General features: G+C 42.9%; 1 protein-coding gene across 6 annotated transcripts in view; it reads right to left on the bottom strand.

Moving 5' to 3' along the window:
• LOC147002098 (5-formyltetrahydrofolate cyclo-ligase-like) overlaps window positions 1–27,131 on the bottom strand; it is an 81,011-nt gene that overhangs the window by 36,985 nt on the left and 16,895 nt on the right. For 4 of the 6 annotated variants that reach the window (XM_085827857.1, XM_085827862.1, XM_085827859.1 and 1 more), the window contains one exon: window positions 6,574–8,960. The exons of the other annotated variants lie outside the window; for them this stretch is intronic. In XM_085827857.1, coding sequence (XP_085683983.1) covers window positions 8,728–8,960 — 233 coding nt within the window. In that variant the 3' untranslated portion in view covers window positions 6,574–8,727. Of the gene's footprint in view, window positions 1–6,573; window positions 8,961–27,131 lie in introns of those variants that run through there. 6 annotated transcript variants of the gene reach the window in all.

The raw sequence follows: 27,131 nt of genomic DNA, 5'->3' as shown, positions 1-27,131 counted from the left end.
CTCTTATAGTAGATTTGGTGTATATTATTTTATGTTGAGGTCTTTGATCCACTTCAACTTGAGTTTTGTGCAGGGAGATAAATATGGATCTATTTGCTTTGTTCTACATGGAGATATCCAGGTAGACCAGCACCATTTGTTGAAGATGTCCTCTCTTTTCCACTGCATGGTCTTGGTTTCTTTGTCAAAATTGTCAGTAGGTGTTATAGGTTTATTTCAGGGTCTTCCATTCCATTCCATTGACTAATTTGTCTGTTTCTATACCAATACCATGAAGTTTTTATTTTTACTGATCTCTAGTACAGCTTGAAATCAGGGATGGTGATACCTTCAGAAGTTCTTTTATTGTACAGGAGGGTTTAGCTATCCTGGAGTTCTGTTGCTCCATATGAAGGTGAGAGTTGTTTTTTCAAGGTCTGTAAAGAGTTGTGTTGTGCTTGGCAGTGGTGGCACATGCCTGTAATCTCAGCACTTGGGAGGCAGTGGCAGTTTGATTTCTGAGTTTGAGGCTAGCCTCGTCTACACAGTGAGTTCCAGGATAGCCAAGACTGCACAGAGAAACCCTGTCTCGAAAAACAAAAAACAAAACAAAACAAAACAGAAACAGAAAACAAAAAACCAACCAAACAAACAAACAAACAAAAGAGTTGTGTTGGAATTTTAATGGGAATTGCATTGAATCTGTAGATTGTTTTGGTAAGATGGCTATTTCCACTATGTTAACCCTACTAATCCATGAGTATGGGAGATCTTTCTGTCCCTTGATATCTTCAATTGCTTTCTTCAGTGACTTGAAGTTCTTGTCATAAAGGTCTTTTACTTGGTTGGTTAGAGCTACACCAAATTATTTTATACCATTTGTGGCTATTAAAAAGTGTTGTTTTTTTTTTTTTTTTTTTAAATTTGTACAAAGGAGAGCTACTGAATTTTTTAGTTACATCCTGCCACTTTGCTCAAGGGGTTTATCATCTATAGGAGATCTCTGGTAGAATTTTTGGAGTCATTTATGTATACTATCATATCATCTACTATGAGCAATTCTTTGACTTCTTTTCCAATTTGTATTCCCTTGGTCTGTTTTAGTTGTCTTATTGCTCTAGCTGGGGCTTCAAAGACTATATTAAAGACATATTGGGAGAGCAAACAGCCTTTTCTTGTGCCTAATTTTAGTGGAATTGCTTTAAGTTTCTCTCCATTTGTTTTGATGTTAGCTGTGGCTTCTTGAATATTGCTTACTTAAATTTAAACTACCATTTGGGATTGCATCCAGCTACTCAGATGCAAACCAACTGTGCAGCAGCATTTGGGATCTTGTACAAGATGCAGACTTTCAGGTCACACCTGAGACAATTCACATTTTATCCTGATTCCCATATGACCCTCATACCAATAAAGTCACTATTCACTTTCTGGAATATTGAGGTGCCTCTTTGAATGTCTCTGTTTTGTTCAATTCCTATTCTATTATAGAGAATTGAGCTCTTAGAGTTCTTATCAAGCATACTAAATGTGAATGTAACTGGTCTTACTGGTCTTGAGTGGATGGTGTGATAATTGCAACATTGGTTGGAAAACACCCTTTGGGCCTTATTTTGTAATCAACAGAACTGCAGTAAAGGCTCTTAAGCAGGCAGGGGATGTTTTATGGGTGTAGTGCTCACAAGCACAGAAGAGAGCTTGAGGAGATAAGTAATAAGAAACAATAAAAAGCACTGATAAGTAATGTCTACATTCGACTGGCTCTAATTAGTATATATATTCCAATGTATACACATAAATATGGATTGGAAGCGAGGTTCATCTCATCTCATGCCAGATTTGAAGGACAGCAAATATTTAGGCAATACAGCAGTGCATTTATTCTGCAGTGAGCTTCCATGGGCACATCAACCCAGATCTTCAGAAAAATTCAGTAGTCATAATCTCTAGGCTTGAGGGGGAAAGACCACATCCTTGAATTATAATTCTAAAGAGGATTATTCTGTGATCAAACAAGTACTCCCCATTTACAGTATGGTCCTTGCATTTCCACTCACAACTGAAAGCTCTGAAAGTGTGCTTTTAAGTATATCACATTTATTTAAAAAGCATATCGCCGGCAAGTGAGCATATTTTGTCCAATTGCATTAGGGTAGTCTGTTGTCACAACAGACCAGAATGTTAAAACAGGAAGTACTTGTGACTGATGGTAGGAAAAAAGTGGGGAATTTCAAAGAAATTCCCGTTTCTATTACCCTACTCCTGAGAGTCCTTTGATGGAGTTCACAATTTAATTCAATTAAGTTTTCCTAGAAGTTAAATTAAGACCGACATCAGCCACTCACCCTGCGTTTTTGAAGGTTCCCTGTCTGGTGTAATTTAGGATTTGTGCTTCAAGGATACAGACATTGAAGGATTGTTTAGCCACTTTCAGCCCATTGAGACATAATGGTTTCTACATGGATTCCCAAGAACAAGGACTTACCCACTGTACTGTGTAGTCTCTACTAGATCAACCTTCCTAAAATAGACAAATGCCTTTAAAAGATTCCGATGAGACAACAGCAGACCAAACATCAGTCATCAATCACAAAGTCACAGAGAGCAGCAATTGCTGATGCCTCTGTTTCTGGAGTTCACAAGCAGTTCACAAGCTTCACAAGAAATAAACTTACGTTTTGCCAAGAAGTCAGCTCAAAAATTTGAAAGGATCACAATGATTTTTCCCAAGTGAGGGTTTGTGTATCTATGGTTCACGGAGGCTTTCACATCTAACACCCACAGTGAAAACTGTGACATCTACAACGCTGGAGAAGCTACAAGGGAAGACAATGAAGGCGAACTCACCTACTCAGCAGTGTACGGCATCCTGAGATGCCAATTTTAAAGGCTATGAAACATTGTTCACTAAATACAGTGGCAACTACTTATACATTTTAAAAGTGTTCTCCCTTAGAAGAAAAAGACAAAAATAGCATGCTGTTTAAATACTATAGATTCTTCATTTCAAAGAAATGTGAATGAAATAGAGACAAGACAATGGGGGAGAGACAGATGCATTCTTTGGTCAGTGAGCATCGCAGGAGGACACACAGAAAACACCGTTGACAGGCTGAAAACCTCAATGAAAGTATAAAGTGTCTAGGGTGGAAGGTTGAATGAAGGACAAACACTTCCTCTGGTGGGGTGGCTAGCAGGAAGATGTTATAGCTGAGGTAAGGCAGAGCTCGGGAGGTAACTCAGTCTGTACAGTGTGTGCTGCACAAGAGCAGCCTTCTTGCAATGGAGGATCTGGGAAGGTAGAGACAGGCAGATGCCTGGTGCTTGAGGTTAACCAGCCTAGTCTTCTGTGAACTCCTGGCCAGTGAGAGACCCTGTCTGAATACAAAACATGGATGGTTCCTGAGGAACAACAAACATTTGAAGTTGACCTCTGATGTCTACATACATGTACACACACATGCAAGTGTACCCATATGATTAACACACACACACACACACACACACACACAGAGAGAGAGAGAGAGAGAGAGAGAGAGAGAGAGAGAGAGAGAATCGGTATTTCTCAAAATACCTTAAAAGTTTCCAATCCCTGCTGGAGTGGCGTCTTTGATGTGACTCAGAGAGTGGCATTCATTCAATGAAGAACTAACATTTACATGGGAGAAATGCCCAAGTAAGGCAGGCTTCACTGATGTGCATTTTATAAAATCACATTTTAAAACAAGTAAAATATTCACAACTCTTTGTGATATCTTGAAAACTTTCTGACTTTTATAGACTATTGTGGTAACTGGCCAATTGCTACCTAAGCAAATGTTTTCAATATATTAAGAGATGCAATTTGAATCTTTCAGGTAAATGGCCATGTGTCATCAAAGACAGAGATGAAACCTACTTTCCGAAGAGGTGTTGTGACTGAAGGTGTGGTTCCTAGATAGAATCCTGGCCTGCATTCATGGAGCCTTGAGCTTGATCCATGACAGGTAGAAGAAGGAAAGGAGAGGAGGGAAGGGAGAAGAGGAGTGAGGTAAAGAAGTAAGGAAGAGAAAGGAAGAGAAGGAGGGAAGAAGGAAGGGAGGAGCAACAGGGTGTACTGAAAATGCCTTTTTGCCATGACTTTATATTGTGTAATTGAATTCTAAAACCCATGTGACGCACATACACTTTCATATTTACACAAGTACAATGGAAGCATGTTTTTTCTAACTTAGTTTAATACTTTTTAAATATTTTCAGTAATCTGTGATCTTAGTTATTAACAATGTGGATGGTTCACATTTAATTCCAGCAGGTAGAAGCATGTGGTTCTGTGAAAGTTCAAGGCCAGCCTGCTCTACACAGTGAGTTCTAGGCCAGCCTGGGCTCCATAGTGAGACCCTGCCAAAAAGGAGAAGGAAGAGGCAGAGAAGATGGAGAAGGAAGAGGAGGAGGAGATAGAGGAGGAAGAGGAGGAGAAGTAGTCATAGGTGTCCTGTGATATACAACATGGGCAAGCCTTGCCAGAAAAGGCTTGGATCCAAAAATACATTTGATTTTGAATCAACTTTCAGTCCTTGTACATTCAAAACACTTTAAACTTTGCTAATTTGTGTGTGTGTGTGTGTGTGTGTGTGTGTGTGTGTGTGTGTGTGTGTGCGTTTGTATGTATGTGTTGTGATCCCTAAACTCAGTTAACCAACTCCTATAGTTTAAAAAGCTTGTTGTGGTGAACATCTGCATAGATAGGAAGACCATAAGAAATGAGTGGCCATCTGGTCTGTTATGGAAAGTTTCTACACAGTAGAATGTAGTGTCTTAAAAATTCAAAGCCAGAGAGATGGTTTAACAATTTAGCAGCCTGTCATGCTCTTCCAGAGGAGCCAAGTTCAATGTGGCTCACAACTTCAAAACCACATATAAAGCCAACTCCAGGGGATGTGATGCCCTCTTTTGGGGTCTGGGTCTGCAGGCATATGTGCTCATGCATGCACACATCACACACACATATATGGTAAACAACACAGGCATGCACATACACACACATATGGTAAACACACACACATATGTATGGTACACCCCCCCCCCACGACCTCATCAGAGAAGTTGATGCAGTAGATGATGATTAATACAGTCAGTCACAACTACTCAAAATAGGGAGAATGAATGCCAATGGGTTGCTCAGCAAATTTTTATATCTCACCTCCTCCCAAGGCCCAGACACCACTGCAAAAGAGAAGAAAGATGTAAGAGCCAGATGCTGGAGGGGCCTAGAGCAAACAGTGCCTTCTGGATGACAGGACAGCTGCACTCATGTACTCAAAGCAGCTGTGGGCAACTTCACCAGATGAAGCCAGTCAGCATTCTAGCATGGAGAAGTGACTGGTGAGCCTCTACCCATCCTTGCGGAGCTATGGGCAGTTGGGGGCTCATGTGGGAAGGAGAGTCGGTTTTCTTTCTGACATAGTAATTTAACTTCAACATGCCTCCTTTCCCTTTCCCCTCTGTACCCTCCCAATGGACACGGGGCAGCATTGAAGCAGGTCCATTCCCTCATCAGGAATTATTATTTTCTGGTGGGGTCTGTACTGGGTCTTGAAATGATTGTGAGCTTCTCAGAGAATGTACTTTCAAGAGCTATAGGCTGGAGGAAGACTTAAACATATACTTATTATTAAATACAATGTAAGCAACTGGAACTCAGAAGTCTCTACAAGAAACACATACATGCCCTCATCCCCCACTCTACCCCCATATACATACAAATTTTTAAAATCTGGGGCCAGGAACTGTTTCTGCATGAAGCTACCCATGTCTCAGTATATTTAGCCAGTTCTTTAGGCAGGGGAACACTGAGATTAAATGTGAGTTATTCTTAACCACTGACTACAACTTCATATGGTTCTAGTTCAATTAAGCATAGTTCTATAAAATATGTATCATGCACCTCTTTGTGGTTCTCATGGTTTCCAGCACTGGTTCCTCTCTGGTTAGTGGGTTCGGCTAGTATTTAATTACTAGTTCTCCTCTATATAGGTGGCTCCTTCTGAGACTCTCTTCATTCTGAAAGTGTAAACTTGTTACTTTTGCATTGCTGTGACAGAATATCTGCCAAAAACAAAAGAAGAGAGGAATGTCTTGGTTGGGCTCACAGTTTCAGAGGGTTCCAGCTCATGAAGGCAAGGAAGACATGCTATAGAGGTGTCACTCACAGCAGGAGGGGGCTTCATCACAGCAGATTAGGAAGCAGAAAGTCAGAAAGGAACCAGGGCAGATCTACCTCCAATGGCCTACTTCTGCCAGCTAGGCTCTGCCGCCATAGGCAAACAATGCCATCCCTGGGGGAAACTATTCAGAACAGGAACCTGTGGGAGCACTGCAGATTCAAATCCTAATCCATGATGTCCTACCCTGTGCTGCTCACTCCCCGGGTCATAGATGTCCTAACCTACACACCTAATCTACCTACAGTGTCATTGTACCCTGTATCACCAGGGAGGGTGTGTAGACCTTCCAATACCTTCGCAGGAATTCCTCGGTGCAAGCTTGGTCACACAGAAATGGCTGTCTTTTTAGGGGTGTGTGTCAGGTGATATGCTCATTATTACCAAAATATTTGATAAGAAAAAACTTAAGGAAGTATTTATTTTGGCAATATACAATCCATCAGAGCATCCAGAGGCACCCACCGTCGGGAAGCAGAGAGCAATGATCATTAGTACACAACTCATTTTTCCCTTCTCATTTGGTCCAGGATCCCACCCCATGAGACAGAGATACCACATACTGGGTACGTCTTCACTGTTTGATTAAACCTTTCAGGAAGCACCCTCATAAACACACCCAGGGACATGTTTCTGTGGAAGTTCTGAATCCTGTCAGGTTTACAAGATTAACCACTACAGGGAGAGATCACATGGGTTTTGATTGTTCTGAATCTTGAGTGCCCAGCAATTTCTGGCAAGTCATTTGTCTATTCTAACTACACCTGGCTCTTACATGCTCTCTTTCAATACAAGAATAACATAGGTTGAGAAAGCAAAGCTTTCTCGACCGTCAAGAGCCCTGTAATGTTAGGATTTAACTATTTCACGCCAACAGTCATGCCAGTTATAGTAACATTTACCTCATCCCTGCTGCTGAAGTAACACTGAATAAGATTAACCAGTGTACTAATGGCATCATAGCTTGTAGTAATTCAATTTCTTTTTCATTTCTCTTTGCATATTCTAAATTGTACAGATCAACTCTTAGCCTTAATTGACATTTTAAAAATATATATATTTTTACCTTTGTGCACAAAATATCACTGTATATTATTATGTAAAAAAGTACATCTGTTTAAAGTGAAATAATTGTACATATATTCTCTTTACACTTTAAAAAATGTTATCAAACACTCTCTATCAGTCATCTACCGAAGACAAGAAGCTCTTTCGAACTTATAGCCTTGTGAAGGGACAAACATGGACATTAGTAACTGCTCCATAGGACAATGTGATAAATAGGCAATGGCCACAGAAAGAGAAGATAGAGGATCTAGAGTTGGCAGGAGGGGAGACAAGGAAGACCTCCTGGAGAAAAAAAGCTAGGGCAGAGCCCTGAAGATACCCAGCAGTTCCCATGCAAAAGAAGCCAGCAGTGAGATGCAGGAAAACAGGCTTGCACTGGGCAGAAGGCCTGCGGTGCTTGCAGCACATACAGAAAGACATACAGGGGAGAGGGAAGAGATGATAGAGGAAGGGGGGGCTTACAAGGGATTTCTCCCACATTGGAAGGCATCTACTTGTTAAAATGTCTCCGAAAGACTTCTATGCGGATAGTCCACACTAGATTTATGCCTTATCAGATCATCCCTGAAATAAATTGGAGGCAAAAGACACTAAGCACAAAACCTGCCTACTTGAGCTGAGAAATGCTGAGAGTTGAAGAAATTAGGAGCAGGAAGACAGGAAGGAGAGAGCAGATGTAGACTGCATCCCAGAGGCAATGCCAGCAGGAGCTAGTGACCGGCTGCAGGTTGAAGCAAGGAAGCAGTCATGTCAAGGAAGACCCCTGAGTGTCCTGTGATAACCAAATCTTTCCCCTCAACAAAAGTACCTCTCCCTGGCTGTGAGGCCATCTGGCAATGTCCGGTCCATGGCAGCTTCCATTTCCAAATGGAGCCCACGAATTCACAGAAATACTTCCTTATATAAGTCCTCAGGGCCAGAGACCAATCAACTGGATCAAAGTATATAAACCACAAAAGATTCCCATCCATTCACCACATGAAGCTACAAAATGTCACGCACAAAACTTCAAGGTGAGTAAATGAAGCCATGATTAGGTGGTATAATAATATTCTTGGGGAATATTTTATCCATACCAAGTACTGCCAAACCAATTAATAACAGCTGAGTCTCCATATGCCAGAGCAATCAGGCCTATGACTGCATATTAAGACACAGTGCCCCCATTCACACCCAATTTCTGTTTCTCGAATACTCATAAATATTTCATTTAAACTAGAAGACAGAAAGGTCAACTTACCATCTTGACACCAGAAAGCTAAGCTGAAAACCTTGCGGTTTCCACCTCCATTTGCATTAATATTCTAATAATTTCTATTGATTTCTAAAGAGGATTTTATATCATTTTATTTTTACACTTAAAATCACAATCCATATTCACTTTAATGTGCTGTTTTGATTCATTTTGACAAGAGAAAAATAGACATATGTTCATTACACCGGTACAGAGCAGAGAGTGTAGCCGTCGTGGTGTAACTTAGGATGCTGGGGAATCTTCATAAAGGACTTCATCTACCTCCATGTCATGCTCATCCATGGGGATCTGTGGACAGATCTGCTCTTTAAAAGCCAAGGCCATGGTGTAGGGCTTCACTTCCTGATGCTGTACACAGCGCTTCAGGTAGGTGTCATAGTACCCCTTACCCCGCCCCAGCCGGTTGCCATCTTTGTCAAACCCAAGGCCAGGAAGGAAGATGAGGTCAAGTCCACCTGTGGAAAACAGAAATGTACTTGGAGCATCAATGGTTACTTCATGACTGCTTCAGGATAGCATGTTATTTCTATTAACATCAATCATTTTCCCATTTTTAAAAAGAGTACATAATCCTTGTGAAATCATGAAAGAAAAAAAAAAACAAGTTAGACAAAGGAAATAATTCTTCAGCAATGTTGTTAGTCCTGCATCCATCCTTCTGCAGTCCTTTGGTGTGCCTCTATAGAAATGGCAGGTTCCTAGCCTTGTCCACATCAGTGAGAGGACTCTCTGTGGGCAGACCTCAGACCTTCCTTTAACTCTAGCATGTAGCTGATTCTCCACACCTGTCTGGTTTGGGAGCCAGTACCCTGGGATCATGACAGATGGAGGGATGTGAGAAGGCCAGGGAAGACAGAAAGGATGGAGCTATTCCACACCTGTTAAGAGTATCATGCAGTCCACAAGGCTCACTCCTCTTCCATTCCCTCCCACTAACAGGCAAGGGTAGGCTCAGACTTAAAGAGTAGGTGTGGGGTGAGCACACTGACAGCACTGCTAGCATGGCAGACCACGGCTGGAAGCCAAAGACTCTCAGCTCAGGATGCTAGAAGTAGGATGTTCTGATAGAATAGTGCTGGCATCAAGCAGCTGATGACTTCCTATGAGGTGAACCCCATTTCCTGTTCCTGCCATGTACATGTCCGCCTTGCCTGCTGACATCCCACACTGAAGAGTTCAAGTGCAGTCAAAACCAACCCGCTAAGCCTGCCTGTCTATTCCAAGGCCTGCTTGCTTAAAAAAAATTAAGAAGGTGATGTCATTGATCTATCCTTTCTATCCCTGTCCCATTAATTTATCTCTATAGGATTGGACAGTGTCCTGTGCATTGGACCTTGCTGCCAAGGGTCTTCTTAACCTTTCCAGAGCAACTAACTTAAAGTTCCTGTCTTCTAAACTGTAACACACATATGTACTATGATTTCTGCCTCTCCACATGTGAATAGGTGTTTTGTAAAATCTTCAGAGAGGACACAGAGTCCTTGCCTTCAGGAGATGACAGCTCATTTAAAATAACATGTAACATGAGGCTAAGATGACATCTCTATCATTTGTCCCAAAGCTACAGAAGCAAAGGCTCTAGAGACTCTAGTAGAGAATAAGCAAATTTATCTGGGTGAGAAGTCCTGGTCATGGGGTATTTTGACTTGACATGGGATTTTTAAGAATGTGTCAAGAGTCAAGTTACATCCTGGAAGCCAAAAGAAGGATAGCAGGATGGTGTACAGGGAGGGGGCAAGTGGCAGTCTCATAGGGGGCAGAACGACCGGGGCAAGGAATAAGAGATGACAGGTGTGCACTTTTCTCCAACAGTAGAAGAACAAATGCCAGGACAATGGTACACGGAGTTCTCAAAAAATTAAAAGTAGAACTACCATAAGATCTAGAAACCTTACTCCTAGGTGTTTATCCAAAAACACTGAAATCAGGATCTCAGCAGATCTTTACACTTCCATCTTTATGTTGAAGTGTACCCAATAGCCCAAAGGTAGAACAGCCGAAATGTCCACCAGAGTAACAACTGATCAAAACAAACAAATAACCAAAACCATGCACATGCATGTGGTAATATATTAATCTGCCACAAAATTGAAGACAATTTTGTAATAGTGGACATGGATGAACCAAGAAAACACTGTGCTAGATAGAAAAAAAAAATCATATAAACACACACTGTATAACTTCACTTATATTAGGTATCTAGAAGAGTAAAACTTTTATAAACAGGAAGTAGAATGCCATTTGTCAGGGACCAGGCGAAGATACTATTTGATAAGCAAAGCATCTCATCCAAGCAAGATGGACAAGTTCCAGCGGTCTGTTAGGACCCTGTGTTTATGGCCAAAATAAGTATACTCTAGACCTAAAATTTTAAGAGGTAACATCTCATATGGGTTACTAGTTAACATAATAAAAAACAAACTATACAAGCAAAGCAACAAAAAGGTATGGCAATAGCCGGGATATTCACCAGCGCCAACTCATATAGAAAAAAGGCAGAATTCTGGAGCCATCACATTCCTGCTGGTGGAGGAAGAGACCAGAGGAGAAAAACAGTCAAGGAAAGCCATTCTCAGTCCTCAGGTTGGGATCAAGTTTGCTGCTGCTCCTACTCCTCCCTGGGCTTGTTCTGCTTCTCCCTAGAGTCTGTCTTACAGAGCTGAGTATATATGTCTCTGTCGACTTGGCTGGACAGCAATTTTCCTTGCAGGCCATAATTTTTTTCCAAGCCATCCTTCATGCTTAGATTTTAATAGACTGCTACAGCACAAAGACCCTGAAAGATGAGTACATTATCTTCAGACAGATCAATCCTGGCATGGCACCTCCGACTTCAATAAGTTTAAGGTAAATATATTTGGATTAAAGAAGTGACATTATGAGTAAGTCTATCCTCGCATGGACACTAGTTAAACGTGAAACTCTATAGCTATTAAGCAGAGGTGAGAATGGCCTTTGGACCATTGAGTAACTCAGGGACCTGAAACTGCCCTGCAGAGGTCCTGGCATTCTACCTGGAACTCTGGCCTTTGAGTCCCTGCCCATAGAACTGCTACCGCAATTGCTAAAGGAAGGAAGGAAGGAAGGATGAAAGGAAGGAAGGAAGAAGGGAAGGAAGGAAGGAAGGAAGGAAGGAAGGAAGGAAGGAAGGAAGGAAGGAAGGAAACAAGCAAAAGAAAAGAAAAAAATCCAAAAAGTGCATTTAGTAAGTATATCACCTTTAATGATAACATCCAAGATGTCTTTACTTGTCTATGCAAAACCTACGCTAGTCTTCAGGTCATTACCCTCCACATCATTTCATTTCCCTTGTATTCCTGTGACATCAGTTATATCAATGAATCCATGTCTCACAAACCCACTTGTGACTGTCTGCCTGGGTATCTGTGTTACAATCCCAAGGCCACCTCATCTGATATAGCAATGGTCATATAACGAGCCTTACTTAAGCTGCCATGCAGTTCTTTTGTCAAATCACTATGCAGTTAGCAACTCTTGCCTTTGAGTCCAATAAGCAATGGGAATCCTTCCTTCCTTTCTTTTAGGATTCCTTATTGCTCAGCTCTCCCGAAAATGGAAGGATGAGAGTGAAGGACCTAATGACAACCTGTGGCTCCTGACCATATCCATGTAGTTATCTGCTTTAATCACTACAGGAGACACCTGACACTGAACTACAGAGCAGGGTCAAGAAGAGCAGAGTTCAGGAGCCAACATTGGAGCAGTGTCCACCAATGCCCAGCACTCTCCTCTCCCCTAGGAATAAAAGGGGTGAGGAAAATTGCTACATCTATAGGCAGGCAGGAGGAAGGTGCAGCCTGCTCTTCACACAGGAAAAGCAATTCAGAGAGCTCAAAGGATTCTTTAGAGTCACTCAGTTCAAAGAGGGAGGTCAAGATTCAAGATCTAAGGGGTCTCCACTGCTAATGGGTTCAAGTGTGTCTGTGCAAAGGGATAGGAGAAACAGCCACGGGACAACTATGTTAGGGCCATGACGAATGCGAAAACACAGCTCTCTCCTCAAAGGGAATAAGGGATAAATTACTCCAAAGCCAAGTATCAGTGATCCTGAGCCAGGAATGTGGAGTCAAGCTATGCCAAACGCCATGTTCAGGGGTATGGAGGTAAGAGTTTTGTGGAGAATTTATTAATTACAGAACAAAAGAAGGTCATAAATCAAGGCATTTTCCAAATACATGGTGGGAGCATCAGATCGGCCAGTGACAGAAAAACTGGGGAATTAGGAATAGGCTTCAGGTGGTATCTGGTGGCACTCGTAGCCTTTGGGTTGGTGCAAGCTAGTAGTTTGTTAATACATTGTTACAAAAGGATTTCACTGGGCAATTATAATTTAGTTATAAATCTGCAGCATACCAACTCCCCGCAATCCCATAAACTCTAAGCTTTGTAGAATTCCTGATACAAGTGAGGCTCTTTGTAGAAGAACTTCACTCAGTCCCCACATTTTACTGAGAGATGGGCTGTGCAGGCTTCTAGACAGGCTACCAGGTTGAAATCTTAGCACTATTACATATCAACTATGAAACGTCAATCAAAACCACCTTCACCTAAAAACAAACACATTATGATGGAAAGTGTCCCTAACGTAGTAACATGAAATGTCAACTTAACGGCTGTATGCCTACTCTTGAAGTCATACAAGTGACTGCAGAGACTCAGACATGTCCATCAACCATGCTTTCAGGACACAAAGAGTTGGAAATCCCAAACAAGACACAGTGCCAGTACCTCATGACAGCTCTTGTGATGAACTCAGAAATCAATACTTTGAACTCATACTGGCTGTGCTAGAGCAGACTGACATAGGATGCTAGCTCCTCAAAGGGAAAACAATGAAACACACATGAGATAATAAACAAAACCAATTAAGGGTTGCAATAAGACACAGTCCACTTCTGATTTCAGGTATAAATGGTTTTGAAAAAAATTTTTCTGGTCTAGCAAGATGGTTTAGGTGCTTGCCATCAAGCCACATGGTAGAAAGGGAGAACTGACTCTCCCCAAAATTGTCCTCTGACTCCATACAACACAAACACACACACAAATGTAATAAAAATTAAGAAAAAGGGAAACCCATAAACCCAGGAAGAACTAATCAACTAAATCACCTAATGAAAGCAGGTAATTAAAAATATGTACATCTCAAAGGCATTTTCTCTCTGTCTCAACATGTACCAGCCTTTGGAAATCTTAGTGTAGAATCATATACATCTGAAGACAGGATGGCCCCTGACTGCTCACTTTGACATTGTTAACTTAATATTCTTGCTTTGACACAGGCACCAAAGCTTGTATCAAAATACAGAATCCACATTCATCACCAGGGCACTAGGCCAACCATACAACACCAGGTAAAATGTACTCCTGGGTATAAGAGGACATTCTGCTAATGTCATGTGGATCACAGCATGAGACAGTCTATCTATGCCTTCCATGAAAGCCTAAGTACATTATGAATGCAAGGCTTTATTTAATCCCATGAACATTGTGTTTAAACGAAGGAAGTAGTTACAGTCATGGACTGGGATCCAGAGGGAACCCACTGAGATTTTCAGGGTTTTGCATCCCTGAAGAAATAATTAGATCAGGGCCATATATGCATAGTGGTAGAAATGGAGACCATGACTTAAGGCCAGCGAGCACCTGTCTTCACCCACTTTTGTGCATTTGTCTGTTATATGTCCCTTACAAGGGAAGAATTTCTGTGTTTCTGCCAAATCACTTCTCTCATGTAAACCCTGATGTCTCTCTGTGCCCTAACCTTCTTCTACAGTCAATGGAGACAAGGATTTAGATTCTTCTGGGCAGAACTGAAACACAGAAGAAACTTGACGTGCATATGGTATAAGTGCTGAGTGTTTCTGCACAACAGCTTCTACCCTAGCATAGCAGCCTAAAAATTTCCAAGGGCAAAAGTCAAACTAAGATGGCCTGTGAAAACAGTCCCCTTCTCTCTGTAATGCCTGTGCCTTCCTGTGAGTCTGCCCCAGGAAGGATACATAGAAAAGTAACAGCCTCTGAGATGAAGAACTGGGGAAAAGAAGGGCCTGTGTGAAAAGGGGACCATACACCTTCACATCACTCCTTGTGAATTTTTATCACATGGTACACAGAGCCAGAAATGTGAAATTCTCTTAAATATCAACCTTCTGTGTGAAGGCAAGAGCCTAGAAGACTAGCAACCAGTCAAGTGCCCTGGCCTCCATACAGATCACTGGGTGTAGACCCCACAACAACCAAGGGTTGTTAGAAACTTCTAAGTAACTGAAGCTCTCCTTGAAACCCAGCTTCTTCTTAAGATGGGACAAATACCAGCTTTACAGAGTGACTAAGTAAATACATAAGGAAAGAATGTCAAAACTTAATAATGTGTTCAAATAAATGAAGGCTTCTCTTATACTTATGGATATGAAAAAATGCCTATTCTTTGTTGGCTCTTGAAATTTTTTTCTTAAAAGAATTATTTAGACTTTTGCACAAACCCAGCCAAGAGCAAACCTAGCTCTCTACCACCATCTGCTGTCCCCTAGAAATGTAGACAGGAGCCATCTACAAGAAATGCTCCAGCCAGGAGCAGAGCATGAGCCATGCAGGCTCTCTGAAATGGTGGCTCTAGAAAGATGTGATGGGAAAGCATTGTGGCTACAAAGCACCTTTCCTTATACAGAGGATCCTCTGAGAAGTGTCTATAAGAAAATCAGGACCAATGGCACTGATACTTGATGCTCACTGTTAAGTTATACTGCCCACTTCATAGACACATCCTTACATCACCTGCCCACATACCCCACAAGACACATTATCATCTGCTTTCTCCAAATGGGAAATTCAAGATTCAAAGACAGAATGTAAATTGACAAAGTCATATAGCCAGTGATGTGGAGACTCCAGGGATGGGAAGGATGAGAGCCTCTTGCTGGAGGATAAGGCAGACAAAGAATATATACTAAATCTTGCCATGGGAGCAAGCTCAGTCACATGGAATGCAGCATCTATACTAGTCAGGCTTGGGCCACAGTGTGCGCAGATGGCACACAAACTGAGAAAAGAAACTCAATAAAGGGGCCAGTAAAAGGACTGGCAACTTGTAAGTAGTAACTGGTAGGGAACACTGGCCATCTTAGGGTGTGGGAGTAGGGAGAGTATGTCTATGGTGCCAGGAGGATGGCAGCTGGAAGGGCTGCTGGGCAGGAGTGGGGGCACTGCACTAAAGTACAAAGGTTAACCCTCCAGCTCACCCTTTAGTCTGTAATGTGTCACCCTTTATAAGCTTGTAGCAATTGTTAAGTGAAAAAGACTGAGTCCAGTAGACGCTAACAAACACATCCAGCAATGTTTGAACATGGTGAGTATTAGTAGTTAGTTCTGGGCATGGAGATGGGTTGTTTTTAGTTTTTACTTTATGTCTCATCTTTATGATCAAAAAATACTGAGTTTTTGTTAGTTTTATCTGGACAAAAATGACTGTCCCAATGGTGTGATGGAATAGAGATGACTTTAGTCCATAGCCATGTTAGCAAAATAAGAACAAAAATATAATGAAAGTAGGTTTACGGTAATGGTAACAGCTATTCCCCCCCTTTCCTCATAGAAGGAGTAGAAGGAAGACTACAGGATCCTCATCTGGGATTCCGGCCATTACTCCTTCCCACAAATTGGCTGTGAGTGCTCTTAGGAGATGCTGCAGTATATAACAAGAGAAGAGGTTAACTGAAAGTGGAACTCTGTGACAGAGTCTGCACACCATCATCTGTGATGGGGTAGGACTGCGCAGTGATGCAGCTGTTGCTTTTGGGGGCTACCCACTCTTCTGAAAGTAACCCCTTACCCACGTTCCTATAAACAAACTCATGGGTTTACCATGTTGGTCTAGGGTGGATTTGTTGTTAGGGCTACATCTGGGTGAAGTTATTGCTGTTTCACACCTTCCCAAGGAAAGCTAACACAAAACAGAGCACAGCTATTTCCTTTTAGTAAATGTCTCTGTATATGTATGTATGTATGTATGTATAGTGTGCATGCATGTAATATATGTGTGTGTATGTATGTATGTATGTATAGTTTGCATGCATGTAATATATGTGTGTGTATGAATGCTTTAAAATTCTAGTCTTCAGGAGACAAACTTCAAAGCATGTTATTTTCTTAAGCACTTAAAAATCTAATTATATCTTGGCTAACACATTATCTGAAAATATGATATAGATATTAAGATAACAAGTAACAATAATCCAACATTATTTGATTAGACAGCATGACCATCTCTGCTATGCCTCTGAACAGCAATTGTAACTATATATGAAAGATACAAAGCTGGTTGCCAAGAGCCAAAATGGGAAGAGGTGAACCAATTCTATGTGAGTGTGGGGCAAAAACAGTGTACAGCTATTTTCTTTTAGTAAATGCATATACGTATGTATATATGTATGTATGTATGTATGTATGTATGTATGTATGTATGTGCATGCATTTTGTGAGCCTATGGGTATGCCCGAGAAGGACATCTAATGTTCTCTCACTCTCTGCTTGATTCTTCTGAGGTAGAGTCAAGCACGAGGGATCCTCTGGTCTCCACATTCCCACAGCACTCCAATGGCATGCCTGGCTTTTTGCTTGGGTGCTGGGAGGTTATACTTGGGACCTGAGGCTTGGGAAGCAAGCACTCTCTCCCACTGAGCCATCTCCACAGCCATCTCCTCAGATTCTTCAACTACACCTGTTTGCAACCCACAGCCTCCCCACCAAATACGGCTATAAAGATTCACTGGAACCCAGCCACACTTTACTTTGGCCACTAAAATGGAACAGCCAGTCCCTGAACATGCATATCAGCCACTAAGGCCCATATCCTTACTACCTGCTCTTTCACAGTGAAGAGTGCCAGCCCTTGCCTTAGGCATCTCCCTTAGGGCTTAAGGACAGAGAAAAATCAATCCTTCAGTTCATCCTATCTTAGAAGATTTAAAAAGAATATTAAGGAAGGGGGAGTCTGATGGTTTGTATATCCTTGGACCAGGGAGTGGCACCATCTGAAGGTGTGGCCTTGTTGGAATAGGTGTGGCCTGGTTGGAATGGGGGTGTCACTGTGGTTGTGGGTATAAGATCCTCACCCTAGTTGCCTGGAAGTCAGTCTTCCCCTAGCAGCCTTTGGATGAAGACACAGAACTCTCAGCTCCTCCTGCCTGCCTGGATACTGCCATGCTCCCACCTTGATGATAATGGACTGAACCTCGGAACTGTAAGCCAGCCCCAATTAAATGTTGTTTTTTATAAGACTTGCCTTAGTCATGGTGTCTGTTCACAGCAGTAAAACCCTAACTAAGACAGAAGTTGGTACCGAGAGTTGGGTATTGCTGTGATAAGCCTGACCATGCTTTTATTTGAAAGAATGTGGATTTTGGGATTTTGGATTTGCAACTCAGTGGAATGCTTTAAATGGGGCTTAATGGATCATCCTAGTAGGAATATGGAAGACTTTGTTGCTGGGAGTAATTTAAACTGTGTTGACCTGGCCCAAGAGATTTCAAAGGAGAAGAATTTCAGTATGTGGCATAAAGACTATTTTTGTGGTAATTTGGTGAAGAATGTGGCTACTTTTTACCCTTGTCTGAAAAGTCTGCCTGAGGCTAAAGTGAAGAGACTTGGATTAATTGCATTAATTGCATTGACAAAGGAAGTTTCAAAAAGCCCAGCAGAGACTTTGTTCTCTGGTTAAGTCTCACAAAGAGAAGTTTGAACAAGCATAGCAACCTTAGAAAGGCAAAATACAAAACATATGGTTCCAGTATTAAAGGCATACCAGGAAGTGAAATGGAGCAAAATCCTGTGTTCTAGGAAATAACAGATTAAGGGAGTGGGATCTTGGGGCAAGACCCTACCCAGCTGAATTTAGAACCAGGCATGTGGTACACACCTTTAATCCCATGAGACAGGCATGCTGATCTCTGCATTCAAGGCCAGTCTACAAGGAGTAAGAACCAGGATAGCCAAACTTAGGCAGTGAAGGATTTAGTAAACATAAAGCTAGTGATAATGTAATAGTACAAGGGGATCATGTTCTAGTTCCTGTAAGCAGCAGAACTCAGCAGCTTCAGCCATGTGGCTCTGGCTCTAGACTTAAGAATGAAAGGAACTACTGGGAAAATTTATGCTGGTTAGCTGGAGCTAAGGAATTAGCAGTGATTAAGAAGAGACCAGCATCACTGAGGTGAAATTGAAAGAGGAAAATTACTGACCACCAGAACTCTCACCCCAGAGTACATTCTGAACTCTCACACCAGAGTCAGACCCCCTCTCAAATGAAAACTGTTCCGGGGACGGACATTTCTGAGATAAGGGTTTCCTGGAACGAACCCAGTCCTACCCCTCCCAACTAAGGACTGTGCCAGGGACATTTTTGAGATAAGGGTGTGAGTAAAAACCTCAGTTCCAATGAATCAAGTACATGGCCAAAGTGTGGGACGCGTTGCGAAAAGCACTTTGGAAAAACCCTTGGCTGAATCACTTAGTGACGTAAAACCTGTATTTTCCCTGCCCTGCTCCCCCCCCTTGCCTCCTTCCTATAAAAGCTTGTGAAAATTTGGGCTAGGGGCCGAATCTCCTCTGCACCTTGCAGGCTGCATGAGATTCGACCCCAGATATCTGGTATATGTGCTTTTATGTGCTTTCCTGTCGTTGCTGTATTAAATCTTACTCTCTATACATCTTAAGTACCGGTCTCAGTGTCTTCTTGGGTGCGCGGCTGACCCGAGGCTTGAGTAAGTGCCTCCCTTTGGGAGTTTTGGAGTCTTTCATTTGGTGCGTTGGCCGGGAATCAGCGCGACTACCCAGAAGTCCTGGACCCACTCAGAAGTAAGATTTACTGTTCTGCTTTGGTCTGGTGTCTGTGTTCTGTTTCTGGAGACCAGGAGAGTCTCAATCTGTGGGCCTTGGAGAGGCCATCTGAATCTGTATCTGGTGCGATCGCAATTCTGGTTTTGCGTGACGCTCTGTGCTCAGTACGAGCACCAGAGACCGTGCTCCGGGAGCTGGAGACCAGGCAGGTCTCAATAGAGAGCGCGGGGTGGGTAGAGATAGACGTATCTGGTGCCCACCGTCCGATCGCCCTGGGGGACGCCCCAGGAAGACAAGGGGAGGGCCAAGGACGCTTGGCGGACCCCTCTGAAGGCCGAGAGACCATCACTTAGGTGGAAGGTCTAAGCTGGCCGGCCTTGGAAAGGCCATCTGAATCTGTGAGTTGCCTGTGGGCGACGGGAAGTCGCCGCTGTTTTTGGTTTCTTTTGTCTAAGTCTTGTGTCTGCTTTTGTCGTGTCTGCTATTATTCTAGAAATGGGACAATCTGCTGGGTGTGTAAGTGTGGAACTGCTGCATTTGTGTATTCTGAGATTGTGGGTTTAAGGGAGACCCTGGAAGGAGTGGCCAGGGTACAGAACAGTCAAAAAGACCTGGCTGTTGCCTGGCAGAGTAAAAGAGAGAGAGAGTGTTCTCTCTGCCAGAGCGGGAGTGAATGTGGAATCCCACCCCTATCAGGAAAAGGAGTCAATGTGGAATCCGACCCCGTCAGAAAATAGTGTTTGGCTGGTTGTGTAAGTCCAGGCGTGGACGAGTGTGCTTGTTTGTGGTCACGTGACAAGACTGTGTGTGTGTGTGTGTGTGTTAACCTTTTGTCGACTGTAGACTTGGACTGACGTCAGGACAGAATTTGAAAACTCAGTGCTGGTGAGTCCCAGACTGCTCAAAAGAGCTCTGAGATTGCAGAGTTGGGCTAAGAATTTCCGGCTTTGGCAGCGCGGGTAGGGCTTTGATAGCAGCAGTGGTGCTGAGGTTCTGAGTTCTGCAGACACAGCAGCAACGGAGGCTGTCTGTGCCCTGCGAATGAGTTGTAAAATGCTGATAGTGAGTGCAGCGGCCTGCCGGCCCCCGCCTGCCAGTCCCGGAGTGGCCGTGAAGCCTGCCACAGCTGGGGAGGGGCCGACTACAGCGTCCCTCTTTTGGTCCCCCCCCCCCCAGAGTCTACCCGCACTCCCTTGTGCCGACCCGGCTGCGTGCTCCCCCCCCAAAGACAGTGCAGAGAGCGCAGGGAATCTATCAGGTAGTTAAATAGTTAAATTGCTGCCTCTGCCTGCCAGCGTTTGTTTGCCACTCCCAGGAGTTTACGCCGCTTCCTGCACGCGGCGGAGACTCGGCGCTGGGCTCTTCACATCAAAGGATCTGTTTTCAGCCTTTGCCTGCCTCTTGGGTGGGAGAAAGGCTCATTCTCCTGCCCCCTGTATCTTGTCTCTTGTTAACAGAAAAAAAAAATTGTGTTCATTTTGAAATATCAGTGGTCTGATGTGAGAACTGCACTCCCTTCTCTGCCCCATGTGTTTTCTCTTCTCAGGCACTGCCCTGAGTTGTTGGCAGTGAGTCTGTTCTGGGCTCCGGTGAGGGAGACATACAAGGTAAGGAGCACCTATGGGTCTAACTGCCAGGCTCTGATGAGGTCTCGTCTCTGTGGGACTGAAAGTGCCCCGACAATCTGACCTAACAGTAAAAGGAGGTGAACTATGAAAAAGTTAAGTGACAGAATATAGATGTAATAATTAGATAACATTCAAAGTAAGCAAAGACAAGAAAGAGATATATATAGATAGAAAGAGAGACATTATATGAGATCTCCATTGCAGTTAAGAAACAGGAGTAAAGAGAGATAACTGACAAAGACTAGGACCTAGCGAAGTGACACTTGCTAATAATGCTAGCACTCAGGAATGATCTGTAAAAAATAGGGAGCCAGAAAATTTTTTAAAAAAAGATAAGAGAAATGAAATGCCGGCCACAAAAGTCAGGGAAGCTAGAAAACTTAGTACCCGGCGACAAAAAGCAAGCTTTTGGCTGAAGATCAAAGTGTTTACTGTTATCTGTTAAAGAAAAAGAGCACTGAGTGAGAGACTGCCCTAACAAAAAAAAAGAGGAGCCCCCCCTCATGACCAAACCCTTCACCTGTTTGTGGCTGAAAGTAAAGAAAAAGCAGAAGGGGTGCTAACACAGAAGCTGAGTCCTTAAAAGAGACCGGTGGCCTACCTGTTAAAAGCAGCTAAAAAGAGACTGTGTTTCATATTCCTCCACTGACCAGTGCAAAGCAAGTTTAAAAGGTTCCTGGACACTACAGGTCTTTGCAAACTGTGGATTCCAGGTTTTGCTGAATTAAAAAGATAAACAGCCCTTCGTATAAGAAATAAAAGAACAACCTTGGATGGCCTTAGATGCTATTGAGACTGCCCTAATGTTGTCCCTAACTTTGGGACTCCTAGATGTGACTGAGAACAAAAGTATTGCCAAAGAGGTTCTTACTCAGAGATTGGGATCCTGAAAAAGACCGGTGGCATACTTGTGAAAATTAGACCTGGTGACTGTAAGATGACCTGCTTGTCTGCACATAGTGGCTTCTGGTCAAGGACGCAGATAAACTGACTCTGAGACAAAACTTGGCATATGCCCTAAAAGTGTGGTTCAGCCCCCTGACCGATGGCTGACTAATGCTCTGGAAAACATGAACTCTTGGCACTAACCCAAGCCCTGCGGTTGGCTGAAGGCAGAGACATCAAAGACAAAGAAAAAATTCTGGCCCTCCTAGAAGCTCCTGAATGAACTGGATGGCAGCAGCTTTGTCACAGGAGCAGCAGTAGTTGATGAAAAGCAGCTCATATCCATGGGGCCATCTACCAACAGAGGGGGCTACTTACCTCGGCAAGTAAAGATCAGATCAGCCTTGGCCTGAGAGTTTGAGCTGGTACACGGACGGCAGTAGCCTCACGATTGAAGGTAAGCGGAAGGCGGAAACAGCAGTGCAGTGGTGGACAAAAAGCAAGTGATCTAGGCCAGCAGCCTCCCTAAAGGGACTTCAGCCCAAAAAGCTAAACTTGTGGCTTTGATACAAGCTTTATAAAAGTCTACACTGACAGCAGGTATGCTTTTGCCACTGTATGGAACAATATACAGACAAAGAGAGCTGTTGACATCTACAGAAAAAGACCTAAGATGCTGTGAACAAAAGAAATCAGATGGCAGATCTAACCGCCAAAAACAGGCATCCCAAAGAGCAATGATCCTGGCAGTCTGAAGACTATCAAGTTATAGACAAATTAAGACTGGTAAAAGAAACCCTGTATAAAATGGTAAAAACTGAAAGAAAGAAAACTAGTCCTCCCTTGAAAAGACAGACCTGACATCAACTGAGAAATAAACTTTACTGAGAAAAAACGTTCTCAAAATGGATAAATGAGACTGCTCACATAGTCATCAAGAAGATTATTGAAGAAAATTTTTCCAAGAGTGCCAAAAGCAATAGTGTCAGATAATAGCCCTGCTTTGTTGCCCAGGTAAGTCAGGGTGTGGCCAAGCATTTAGAGGTCAAATAAAAATTACATTGTGTGTATAGACCTCAGAGCTCAGGATAGATAAAAGAAATTAGTTTAAAACTCTATGACAGACCTTGACAAAATTAATCGTGGAGACTGGCACAGACTTGGTGTTCCTTCCCTATGCCCTACTTAAACGTATTAGAAATACTTCCTCTTGATTCAGTTTTATCCTTTATGAAACTCCTATACCCATTATAGTCTTAAATGATGTGTTTAAACCTATGTTGTTAATAATGATCTGTATGCTAAGTTAAAAGGCTTGCAGGTGGTCTGGTCACAACTGGGAAAAATTGGACTGAGTACGCGGACGACATTGCTCCAGGGATCCCAACAGCTGAGACAGTGAACGAGCTGGGTACCCCAAGGACATCTCACCAGTTCCAGCCAGAGATCTGATCTACGTGCACCTACATCGTGCCCAGACTCTCAAGCCTCGCTAAAAGGGCCCCTGCCTAGTTCTGTTTACTAATGCTTCTTATTCTGTTTTTGTTCCCATGTTAAAATAGAGTAAATGCAGTATTCTCCGCATAAAAATATAGACTTCTGAAATTCTAAGATTAGAATTACTCACTAGAAGGAGTGGGGAATGAAAGAGGAAAATTACTGACCACCAGAACTCTCACCCCAGAGTACATTCTGAACTCTCACACCAGAGTCAGACCCCCTCTCAAATGAAAACTGTTCCGGGGACGGACATTTCTGAGATAAGGGTTTCCTGGAACGAACCCAGTCCTACCCCTCCCAACTAAGGACTGTGCCAGGGACATTTTTGAGATAAGGGTGTGAGTAAAAACCTCAGTTCCAATGAATCAAGTACATGGCCAAAGTGTGGGACGCGTTGCGAAAAGCACTTTGGAAAAACCCTTGGCTGAATCACTTAGTGACGTAAAACCTGTATTTTCCCTGCCCTGCTCCCCCCCCTTGCCTCCTTCCTATAAAAGCTTGTGAAAATTTGGGCTAGGGGCCGAATCTCCTCTGCACCTTGCAGGCTGCATGAGATTCGACCCCAGATATCTGGTATATGTGCTTTTATGTGCTTTCCTGTCGTTGCTGTATTAAATCTTACTCTCTATACATCTTAAGTACCGGTCTCAGTGTCTTCTTGGGTGCGCGGCTGACCCGAGGCTTGAGTAAGTGCCTCCCTTTGGGAGTTTTGGAGTCTTTCAAAATCTTCTGGAAATTGTTTTCTGGGAGCACAAAGAAGCTGTGTTCCAGAGATACCCAAGGTTGTACCTCATGCTGCAGCTGGACTTGGTAATATGTAAGAGTCACTCAGGTGGTACTGCTTGTGAAGGAATGAAGGGATCATGGAGAGAAGCTGAGGCTTAGCACTGTGAGAGGCCAGGGAAGGCCATTGGAAAAGGTGAAGCCTCAGCTGTAGTTGATGGCCCAGGACTGAAGGGGTCATGCAAAGGATTTGAGGCTTGGCACCCTGAAGAGAACCTATGAGAGGCTATTGGTGAAGCCTAGTTGGAGTGGAACACCCCAGTGTATTGGAGATGTCAGTACCATGGGATGATCACCAAGAACAGCAGCCGTAGTGGAGTGGATCAAACTGAGCTTAGAGTGCTACAGAGGGCAGAGCTGGAAAAGTGATGCCAGCCCTTAGGAGGAGTCCAAAAGATCAAGTGGAATCCCAGACACTGAAACAAGAAGCTGTAACATTGAAATTGCCTTGGAGACTCAAAGATGTTAAAGATGCCAGAGCCATGGGATACATGCTGAGGAAAGCTGCTAACAGGGAGAGGAACCAGCCCAGGAGAAAGCAGTTTATTGCAGTCAACAACAATGAAAAAATAGTGGAGATCTGAAGACCACTTTGACATCAGCCATGGAGGTAGATGCAAAGTTTGGAGTTTGCCCAGCTGGTTTCCTGCCTCGATTTGGGGATTACAGTTAATTAAGTTGAATGAATCTCAGAAGAGACCTTGAACTTTGGACTTTTAACATTGTTGTGACTGTTATAGACTATGAGGACTTTGAAAGTTGAACTAAATGCATTTTGTATTATTCTATGTTTAAGTATGGCCCCCATAGACTCATGTTTTTGAACAAGTCTATGGGGACCAGGGAGTGGAATGTGATGTTTTATATATCCTTGGACCAGGGAGTGGCACCATCTGAAGGTGTGGCCTTGTTGGAATAGGTGTGGCCTGGTTGGAATGGGTGTGTCACTGTGGTTGTGGGTATAAGATCCTCACCCTAGTTGCCTGGAAGTCAGTCTTCCCCTAGCAGCCTTTGGATGAAGACATAGAACTCTCAGCTCCTCCTGCCTGCCTGGATACTGCCATGCTCCCACCTTGATGATAATGGACTGAACCTCAGAACTGTAAACCAGCCCCATTTAAATGTTGTTTTTTATAAGACTTGCCTTGGTCATGGTGTCTGTTCACAGCAGTAAAACCCTAACTAAGACAGGGAGATCAAATTATTTTCAGGACAAAAAAAAAAATTCAGAGATGGTATTATCTTAATCCAAATGGCATTCCTTTGTGTTATTTTGGCACTGAGTTTGGGGGAGATGCACTACCATTCATAGTCAAATGAATGATATTCATGTATTTTATGTTCTAAACAGGAAAATAAAAGTGGGAAGAAGTGAAAGATTTTCCTATGCTTTTTCCCTAACTTGAGTCTCCTCTGGTTATGTAACATTATAAAACAAAAGGAAAGAAAGAAGAAAGGAAGGGAGGGAGGAATAGAGGGAGGGAAGGAGTGAGGAACGGAGGGAGAGAGGGAAGGAGAGAAAGAGAAAGAGGGAAAGAAAGAGAAAGAAAAGGAGAGAAAAAGAGAGAGAAAAAACTTCAATTTCTCAGATGTATTTCAAATCTACGTTAAATTCTTAAAACTTTAAGGTTAACCTTTTCTGTGTGACATAATCGAGAAATAAGCAGAGAACCACAAAAAGGTAAGTTCTGTACAACCCGACTTACGCATATGCATAGCAGTCAAATTCAGAAAGGAAAGATCACTTCTCAGCCCTTTGGCTAAGATCAAGTGCAGAAAGGAAAGAAGAACTGTGGGTGCCTTGGGGCTGGGGCAAGAGTGTCATCTCTCAGTGCACAGTTTCAGGTCCCCAAATGGAAATCTTAAGAGAGCTGTTGCACAACAGAATGTACTTAACACTGTTGGACTGGATGTTTCAGAAACGTAAATGTGGACTTTATACTACATGCTTCTTTACAATAAAAAAGAGAAACAACTACGATAGGAGAGGAAGAGAAGAACTGGGGCTCTGGCAGAGTGAGTGGTTCCCTGGCATGTGTAAAAGCACCAGCATCAGCCACAGGCATCAGGAATGAATCAATTAAAATGTGCCTTACTCTATAGCAGTGGTTCTCAACCCATGGGTTGCAACCCCTTGAGATGAATGGAATGACCCTTTCACAAGAGTTGCCTAGGGCCGTTGGAAAACAGAATATTATGATTCATAACAGTAGCAAAACTGCAGTTTCGAAGGAGCAATGAAAATAATCTATGGTTGGTGTCAGCACTGCATGAGGAACTGTATCAGAGGGACTCAGCATAGGATGGCTGAGAAGCTCTGCTGTAGAGTAATGGAGAGCATCTCTCGTAGGTGCAGGGTAAATAAGGGTGCCTTTGCAGCTCTCTCTATCTATCTACATTGTACACAAGGAGCTCAGAAAGTCCTTATCCTAATCAGTTACAGTGCTGCCCAGTTCCCCAGCCTCAGAGTTAAGCAAGAACCTGCTCGCTGGCTTCCACCACTTCTTTTACCCAGATGTTTGACACTTGAAAGCTGGGCAGTCTCTCTAGGTAAGCCAATGCAACTAAACTCACAGTCTGTTTCTCCTGCTTGCCCTTCTCTTGCATGTATAGGAGGCCTCAGAGCTTACTGACAAGAGCTGTGTGCCATCACAACTTCAACTGCTGTAAATCCAAGAAAAAGGAAGTCAGTGCTTTGACATAGTATCACCTAGGTCTCTATCATCCTTTCCCATGATTCATGTGTGTTATTTTCACTCCAGCTAGTCTTGCTATCTGTTTCAATACACCTTCTTCTGGTGGGTAAAAAACCTTCATCTCGAAACCCTTAAGCACCATGAGAGCAGCTGACAAGAAATGAAGGAGAAAAAAAATTCACAAAGCTTTTTTATTTATCAGAAGTTCAATACAATCAAGTCAATAACAAGCCATTATTAATAATTCTATGAATATGCTAGCCTCATCCAAGGAACTATA

Source organism: Mus caroli, unplaced genomic scaffold (assembly GCF_978045245.1).
Source record: "Mus caroli unplaced genomic scaffold, Mus_caroli_1 scaffold_11, whole genome shotgun sequence".
Classification (NCBI taxonomy): Eukaryota; Metazoa; Chordata; class Mammalia; order Rodentia; family Muridae; genus Mus; species Mus caroli.
This window is presented reverse-complemented; position numbering and strand designations above follow the sequence as displayed.